Source organism: Rhinolophus hipposideros (assembly GCF_964194185.1).
Source record: "Rhinolophus hipposideros genome assembly, chromosome: 24".
Lineage (NCBI taxonomy): Eukaryota > Metazoa > Chordata > Mammalia > Chiroptera > Rhinolophidae > Rhinolophus > Rhinolophus hipposideros.
In genome coordinates this window covers 22,847,589-22,856,606 of record NC_138070.1, presented here as the reverse complement: position 1 = coordinate 22,856,606, position 9,018 = coordinate 22,847,589, and the positions used below count along the sequence as shown (strand labels likewise).

Below are 9,018 nucleotides of genomic sequence, written 5' to 3'. Positions count from 1 at the left end.
GTGCTTGAGCAGGCAGGGCGACCCCGTGTTACTATTACTAGACAGGGCGGGTCTCCAGGTGAAACCCTCCTAGCCTGGGGGGTGTACTGTGCTCTTCCCTCCGAGACGTGCTCTTGGCCTCCCCCACCACTCAGCAGCTCGGGCCGTGGCTCCCACGCTGGAGCTGTGCCCTCAGCAGCATTTGCCCTGGCACGGAACCCCATGCTCCCCAGTGCTGCAGCCTTGAGAGGCTGTGAAAGGAAGTGAGGCCACGGCCACAGGAAAAATTCACACTTTTTGTAAGATGATTTATTTCATTTATCAACAACATGGGATAAGAAAAGCCCAGCTGTAGGGCTTATCATTAGAACCAGTCTCAGGCATTTTTATGCATCTCTGCTCCCTCTCCAGCCCGTGAAAGCTCGTAATCGCTCAAGCGCCGGGCTGCTGGGTAGGCGAGGGGCTCACCCACCCCCTCCTGCCCACAGAGGGGGCTAGATGTGCCTCAACCCCCTCACCTGGGTGCCAGTCCCCAGGTCCCTTTGGAGAAGGGCACCATCTTAGCCCAGCAGGGACCAGAACCAGAAAGCAGGGAATCCAAGACAGCTGGTAACAGCACATCCTGTCTGAGCTCGGAAGCAGGCCTACTAAAACCCTTCAGAGGACCAGAGCCTTCCAGAAAACTTCCCGCTGCAGGGTGATCCCCAGGTAAGGATCTGCAGGGCCCAGCAAATACCTGCTGCAGGCTGGTGTGAAGGAAGGGTGGCAGGAGCCAGCCAGCAGGAGTGGCAGGAGGAAGGGCCCCCGCGGCCTGGGGTAAAGTGCTCTGGCGTGGGCCGCCCGACCTTCCCTTCTGACACCAGCCCAGAGCCCTAGTCCTCGCTGGAGTTGTCAAACTCCTCCCAGTCAGACACACTCATCACCTCAGAGGCAAAGTCCGGGTCCGCCTGGCTGCGGTCAGGGGTCCCTCGGGGCGCCTCGAGGAGCAGGGAGCGGGGCAGGGTGAGCACACAGGCGGCCAAGCCCGAGATGGAGTTGTCCAGCTGGGGCCCCTCCTCCCAGCAGTCCTTCTCCACGTCGTAGATGTGCACGTACCCAGTGCGGCTGCTCCGGTTGTGCGAACGGCCGCCCAGCACATAGATCCTGTTGTCCAGAACGGCAATGCCGGGTTCACCGTGCCCCGCCGGGAGTGGGCACACGGACGACCACTGCCCAGAGGTGCAGCTGTAGCAGGCCACCTGCAAAGGCAAGGCTTGAGTAAAGCCAGCTGGGCCAGGGCTGCCAGCCTGCCCGCGGCCAGCTGAGCAGGGCAGGACTCAGCCAGGCCCTGGACCCACAAGGCTGTGGGCAAACCCTGCCCCCCAGAGGAAGGGGCCAGGGCCAGCCTCAAAACACCCCGTCCACAGGCCAGGCTAACGCTCTGTCCCGTTTCCAGGGCCCTCAGCTAGCCTGTGGCCACCTTCCAGCTAGTATGCTTTACTTTCCCTCGTCGGGGGGTGCTGGCTGTCTCCCCTCCACAAGACTGAAGCTGACTGAGGACACTGGTGCCATGTCACACCTTAACCTCCCCCACAGCGGCCCGCACCAGGGGGAAGTGCAGACAAATGTGGAAATAGCTGTTTACTAACTAATGATGACCCTCAATGCTCTCGTCTTCAAAATTACCCCAAACAGTAAACAAACACACAAGAAAATGTTCAACCTACTAGTAACCCAAGAAATGCAAAACAGATTGTCAGGAACAAATTATGAACTGTTAACTAGCAGCCACTGAGGGAATAAAAATCATGAAAGCCCAATGCTGGTGAAAATGTGCGCTTGTCTGACAAACCAGGGAAGCGGTTCTGCAATATGTATTAAGAGCCATGCAAATCTTACCTTTTGGGACTTAATAATCAGCTCTGGTTCTCCAGCTATGGTAGAGTACTGGCCCTCCAAAGAAGGCCATGCCCTAATCTCTAGAACTTGTGTTGTTTGACCTGCCCAAAGGGACGGTGCAGATGTGAATAAAGGTATGAACATTGAGATGGGGAGGTTATCCTGGATTTTCCAGGTGGACCCATCTAATTGTACAAGCCCTTGAAAGCAGAAGGGAAGGTCTGACAGGAGCGATGAGAAGTGAGGACAACCTGCTGTTATAGGCTTTGAAGACGAAGCGGCCATGTGCCAGGGAATGCAGAGGCCTCTAGAAGTGGAGAAGGGCCTTTAATTGACCAACAGGAAGGAAATGGGGACTTCCGTCCTACAACCACAAAGAAGCGAATTCTGCCAACACCCTGAATGAGCAAAGACATGGATTCTCCTCTAGGGTCTCTACAAAAGAGAGGTGGCCCAACTGACACCTGGATTTTAGTCTAGTGAGACCCATGTCGGATTAACAACCTACAGAACTGTAAGAATACACGTATGCTGTTTTAAGTTGCTAAATTTGTGATGATTTGTCAAAGCAGAAACAGGAAACTAATACACTAGAGCCCAGTGGGTCGCACCCCTGGGGGGGCCTGTTAAAATACAGATTGCTGAGCCTCACCCCTAGAGCTTCCTCAGTGGGTCTGGGCTGGGACCTGAGAATCTGCATTTCTAATGAGTTTTAACGTGATGTGAATGCTGCTGGTTAGGGGATCATACCTTGACAACCACTCCTCTAGCCTAAGGAAATAATCCAAAATACCTGAAAAGTTCTATAATTACCTGTAATTAGGAATAGTTAAAACTGAGACCAACCCCGAGGACATAACAGTCTGATAGAATTCTGCACAGCCACCGAGGTGGGGGTGGGGAGTGGCTCTGGAGATTGATTTCCGTGTTTCCCCGAAAATAAGACCTAGCCGGATTTATCAGCTCTAATGTGTCTTTTGGAGCAAAAATTAATATAAGACTCAATCTTATTTTAATATAAGACTCAACATATATGATATGATGATATGATATAATAAATATAATACCAGGTCTTATATTAATTTTTGCTCCAAAAGATGCGTTAGAGCTGATGGTCCAGGTTAAGTCTTATTTTCGGGGAAACAGGGTATCAACTGGAAAACACCCAGAATGAACTTCAGCCAGAAGCAGAATGGGATGCTCTTTAATTACAATTAGGTGGAAACCATGCATAGGTAGAAGGACTAAAAAACAGTGGCACAGGGCTGGATTATGAGTGTTTTTCCTCATCCTTCTCACTTATTTAAAAATTCTGCAATGTGGTTATATTAACTTTATAATTAAAGTTATTAATCATAATTTAAAAAGTGAAACTATTCTGCATGATACAATGGTGGGAACATGTCGCTACACACTCGTCCAAACCCATACGATGCGTACCAAGACTGAACCCTGACGTAAATGATGGACCCTAGGTGATGGTAATGTGTCACTTTCAGTTCATCGATGGTAACGAATGTCCCCTGCTGGCGGGGGAGGTAGGTGGTGGGGGGAGGCGGTGCGTGCGTGGGGATGGGAGCTTGTAGGAAATCTCTGTGTCTTCTGTTCAATTTTGCTGTGAACCTAAAACTGCTCTAAAGGAATAAAACATAATTTTAACAAGGGCACATGCTGCCATTAATTGTTCATCCATTAAGCTCTGACAGCGACAGTAATGGCATCACTGCGTGTAGGGAGCCAGCTCCTCTCACCTGGTGCACATCCCTCCGGTAGCCAGTGTCGTTGTTGCTGCCCCCGACCACGTACAGCTTGTCCAGGAGGGTGGCCATGCCGTGCCAGGCCCGCCGCACAGGCCCGTTGGCCAGCGAGTGCCAGGTGTTGCTGTCTGGGTCATAGCAGTGGGTCTCTTTCAGGTAGTCCTCCCCTCTGCGGCCACAGGTGATGTACATCCTCCCCTCTAGGGCAGCACCCGCGTGCGCGTACACCTGCCCGGGCCACCAAGAGAGCAGGAACCAAAGGGGGGTGAGGGCGGGCATCCAGAAACCCTCACCAAGGCCCCTCATACCCCACAATTGCCCGACACTTCCTGGCTTCACCAACTTCCTTCTCACGTTCTGACGAGAACGCTCCCTGGAGTTTTGCTGGACGTACTGTCCAGTCATCCACCCTGACGTCTTCCTAACGGGGAATGATTCTATAGACCCAGAGACGACTCTGAGCTCCCACAGAGGAACAACGGAATCTCTGCCTTTCCCTTGCCCCTAAAGGAGAAATCCACATAGGGAAACTCAAAGAAAATCAAAGTATCATTCTCAGAGAGACAGGAGAAGGGACAGCACTTCGTGGAACTGCTAACCCAGCCTCAGTCACCACCACCTCCACCCCACTCCCAACGACCAGCCAATCATCCAGGCCTGCTGACCCCACTTTCAAAACATTTGTCTGCAAATAATACCTGATATGGTGAGGAAAGTGAGATGCAAAATCAAACGCCAAGAACAATCTTTAGATATGGGTTTGTGTGTGTGGGGAAAAATATACCATAAAATATGCTTTTGATTTTGTCCTCAACCTTCCTCGTGCTTTCCACTGCACCCTGGTGGGGGACCACCTTGCTGCCCAGCCAGCCACCACCACAGGCACCCTTCACACTGATTGGTCCCTTCTGCCCAAAGGACTTCCTATCTCATACCTACACACTCACACCCACCCTGTACAAGGCCCTCCTGCTGTGCCTGTGGGCCCCAACGCAGGGAACTGTGTTTGTTGGGAGAGGAGCCACACAGGTAGATAGTGTTACCACTTATTTTTTATTTCAGCCATTTTAGAAGTGGTTTTCTCACTGTAGCTTTAACCTGCATTTCCCTACTGGCTAATGATAGTTAACATCTCGTACTTGTCTACTATCTGTGTATCCTCCTCAATGAAATCGCAAGTCTTTTGCTGTCTTTCTAATGTGTGTGTGTGTGTGTGTGTGTGTGTGTGTGTGTTTTACTGACAAGTTATGAGAATTCTTTCAGTGTTAGATATTAGTCCCTTGTCAGATACGCGGTTTACAAATATTTCTCCCACTCTGCAGCTCTCCTTTCATCTTTTTTTTTAATTAGATTTATTGGGGTGACAATTGTTAGTAAATTTACATAGATTTCAGGTATACAATTCTGTATTATATCATCTATAAATCCCATTGTGTGTTCACCACCCAGAGTCAGTCCTTTCATCGTAACGGGGTCTTTCACAGCAAAAGTTCGTGATTTTGACTAAGTCCAATTTATCAGTTTGTTTTTATGGCTCATGCTTTGGGGATCAATTCTAATTACTCATTGCCTAGCCCTAAGTTCTAAAGATTTTCATCCATATTTTGCCTAAAAGATTTATAGTTTTTACATTTAAGTCCATAAGTCATTTTCAGTTAATTTTTGTATAAGGTTTGAGACAGGTTGGTGTTCAATGTTTGCCTATGAATGTCCAATTGTTCTAGTATCATTTCTTCATAGATTATCTTTCTTCTACTCATTTGCTTTTGTGCCTTTGTCAAAAATAAGATGGATGTAAGGTTTTTAAAAAAAAATATCACCTGGGCATATTTTTGTGCATCTATTTCTGGATTTCTTATTCTGTTCGATTTATCTATGTGTCTCTCCCTCCATCAATACCATAGTGGTGATTACTGTAGCTAGGTAGCAAGTCTTGAAATTGGGTAGACTGATTCTTCTCACTTTATTCTTTTTAAAAATTATTTGAGCTAGTCTAGATCCTTTGCCTTTCCATATAAATTTCAGAATAACCTCTATTATATACAAAAACACTTGCTGGGATTTTGATGGGAATTGAGTTAAATAATGATCAATTTGTAAAGAACTGCATTTTTGTTATTCGAGTCTTCCAATTCATGAACATGGTATGTCTCTTCATTTACATCTTCTTTCATCAGCATCTTGTAATTTTCGGCATATAAATCCTGTAAATGTTTTGTTAGATTTATACCTAAGCACTTAATTTTCCTGAGCAAATGTAAGTGGCGTATTTTTAATTTGTGTCCATGTGTTCATTGTACAACTGATTTTTGTATGTTTATCTTATATCCGGCAATCTTGCTGAACTCACTTATTTGTGCTAGGATTTTTATGGGGGAGGGTTAATTCCTTTAGATTTTTGGCAATTTATCATATGTAGGATCAGTTTTCTCTCTCCCTTTTCAATTTGCATGCCTTTATTTTCTTTTCTTGCCACATTACACTGGCTAGAATTTCCAGGACTCCGCTGAATTAAGAGTGGTTGGACCGGCCTGGTGCTCAGGTGGTTGGAGCGCTGTGCTCCTAACGCCAAGGTCGCCAGTTTGATTCCCACATGGACCAGTGAGCTGCGCCCTCTACATCTAAGATTGTGAACAACAGCTCTCTCTTGGGCTGGGCTGCCGTGAGCAGCCGGAGGTTGGCGTGAGCTGCCGTGGGCTGCCGTGGGCTGCCATGTGCCGCCAAGAGGCCGGTGGCCAGCATGAGTGGCCGGCAGCTAGCGAGAGCTGCTATGAGCAGGTGACCGACGACCAGCAGCTGACTATCTCAGCGGGGGGTGGGGGGGGCGGAGCACAAGGCTCATAACACCAGCATGGGCCAGGGAGCTGTGTCCTACACAACTAGACTAAGAAACAGCTTGAACCGGAGTGGGGGGGGGCGGGGCAGAAGAAAGGCGGGGGAAAAAAGAGCAGTGACAGCGGACATCTTTGCCCTGTTTTCCCTCTTAGGAGAAAGCAGTCAGTCTTTCACTATTAAGTCTAATGTTAGCAGTAGGATTTTTGTAGATGCTATTCATCAAGTTGAGGAAATTCACCTCTACTATTTCTCAAGAGTTTGATCATGAAAGGATATTAAAAGTTTTTTCTGCATTGACTGATACATGACCATGATTTTAATGTGGTGAATTAAACTGATTGAATTTCAAATATGGAACCAGCCTCCCATCTCTGTAATCAACCCCATTTGGTAATGATATGGTGGTTTGCTTTGTTTTTAAATCCTATTTGCTGCTTCTGTTAAGGATATTCATTTATCTATTTATAAGAGATTTGCCCCTTGTTTTGGTAGTCTTTGTTTGGGGTTGGTATCAGGGTAATTAATATTAACTCCTTAAGATGAAATGGGGTATATTCTCTCCTGTTTTCTGGGAGGGAGGGGGAATCATGTAGAATTGGCATTAACTTTTCTTTAAATGTTTGATAGAATTCTCCAGTGAAATCACCTGGGGCTGGGCATTCCGTAACAGGCACAGAGCTAGTCAAATTATCCACATATTGTGTATTGAACGAGTTGTGGAGATTGCATTATTTTTGCGGAATCAGTCCATTTCATCTAAGTTGTCAACTTTCTATGTGTAGAGTTGTTCATAGTATTCCCTTACTATCTTTTTGATGTTTGCCCCAAACATCAAATGCCCCATTTCATTCTTGATTATTTTATAGTCAGTCTTGCTAAAAGTTTAATTTTATCGATCTTGTGAAAGAACCAGTTCTTTGATTTTCTCTATTGTTTATCTGCTTTTAATTTCATTGACTGCTGCTCTTAACTTTATTATTTCTTTTCTTCTGCTTGATTTGGGTATATTTTGCTCTTTGTTTTCTAGAGGTAGGAGTTTAGATTACGGATTTGAGATGTTTTCCCTATCAAATGTATGCTTTTAGTACTACAAAATTTCCTGGTAGCACAGCTTTAGCTAGGTGCCACAAATTTTGACGTGTTGTCTTTTCATTTTCATTCAGTTCAAGGTATTTTTATTACTTCCCTCTGGCCGATGGATTATTTGGTAATGTGTTGCTTACTAGTTTTCAACAGTCTGATCAGTTTACCTACAAACTATACTTCGAAACTGTCCCTGTCCTTCCTTCTCCAACAGTCTCCACCCTAGCATGAGCCACCACTGCCTCTGCCTGTATCACACACGGCCCAGGAACTGCTGTCCTTGCTCCTGCTCCCTCTTATTTTCACAAGCACTTCCCATGCTTCCCGATTCTCAGAATATCCTGGTCTGGAAGGTCCTTCCTCTCTCTCTAAATGGCTGCATCACACTTCCCACAACTGGCAATTACTTTACTGGTTTGTTTAGTGGTTAACAGTAATCTCTCCTGCTAGGCTGTCAACACCACAGGGGAACCTTTGTCATTTCTTGTCACCAAAGCATCCCCAGGTCTTGGTATAGGGTACTTAGTAAATAGTTACTGAATGAATGAACGTATAAAGGAAAGCACACTGGCAGTCAAGAAGCGGGATGAAGGCCGAGGCTGACCCTCTGTGGCCACGCTGGGGAACTGCGGCTCCAGACAAAGAACCCCTGAGCCCCTCCCCCATGCACCCAGGAGAAAACCCTCTCACTCCCACTCACACCCTTTCAGAAGGGAATTCAGGCATTTATCCTCATCCCCCAGGTCTCAAGGACTCTGATCATTCTTGTGCAAAATCTTTCTCCAGGATGGAGATAGGGAGTAGCCCTCCAGAGGAGCTTCCTTCCCAAAGAAGCTGAGGAGCACGGAACCGGCCAGCTTTCCCTGGCTGGGAGAAACCATGGTGGGAGACCCTGGTCTTGGAGAGGAGCTGGACCCATCGAGAAACCCCAGTCCCCGAGGTCAAAGTCCTGGGGCACAAGGAAAGGGTGAAAGATAAAGAGGGGAGGTGTGTGAAAAGAGGTTCAGAAAGGCAGGAGTTCCTGCCAAGGTCCCAGAGCTAGTAGTGCAGCAGAGCCTGGAGCAGAGCCGCACACATGTCCTTCCTGCCATATACTACCTCTGGGGTGCTCAGAGATCAAGGTATACCATAGGTGCTCTGAAAACGACAGTGCTGGTATTAGCAGGGTGCATACCTAACCTGCTCTCAGAGGCTGGGACCTGCAATGTCGGGGGTCAGCAAGGCCCCTTCCTTGCCCTGGGATCTCATGTCTGATTTTGGGGCCAGGATCCAAGTACCCCGAAACCGTAAGACAAAAAAGAGGCACTTCTCTAAAGCATCGCCTTTGCACAAGGAACATAATTTTAAACATCTTCAAATTGGAACAAACCAAGGTACTGTGCAGGAGGCACGCAATTTAAAACAAAACGAAATATGCAAACTATATATTCTGAAATGAAGGCTCCACACTCCAGGGGTCCTGTAGGAGAGAAGACAGGATTCTGAG

At 47.2% G+C, this 9,018-nt stretch overlaps 1 protein-coding gene across 3 annotated transcripts in view; it reads right to left on the bottom strand.

Moving 5' to 3' along the window:
- Positions 1-261: 261 nt before the first annotated feature.
- The window catches only part of KLHL22 (kelch like family member 22), a 33,770-nt gene continuing 25,013 nt past the window's right edge, over positions 262-9,018 (bottom strand). For all 3 annotated transcript variants that reach the window (XM_081036574.1, XM_081036573.1, XM_081036572.1), the window contains exons 6-7: positions 3,609-3,842; positions 262-1,217 (exon numbers count right to left, since the gene is read on the bottom strand). In XM_081036574.1, the coding sequence (XP_080892700.1) occupies positions 852-1,217; positions 3,609-3,842 (600 nt within the window). In that variant the 3' untranslated portion in view covers positions 262-851. The remainder of the gene's footprint in view (positions 1,218-3,608; positions 3,843-9,018) is intronic.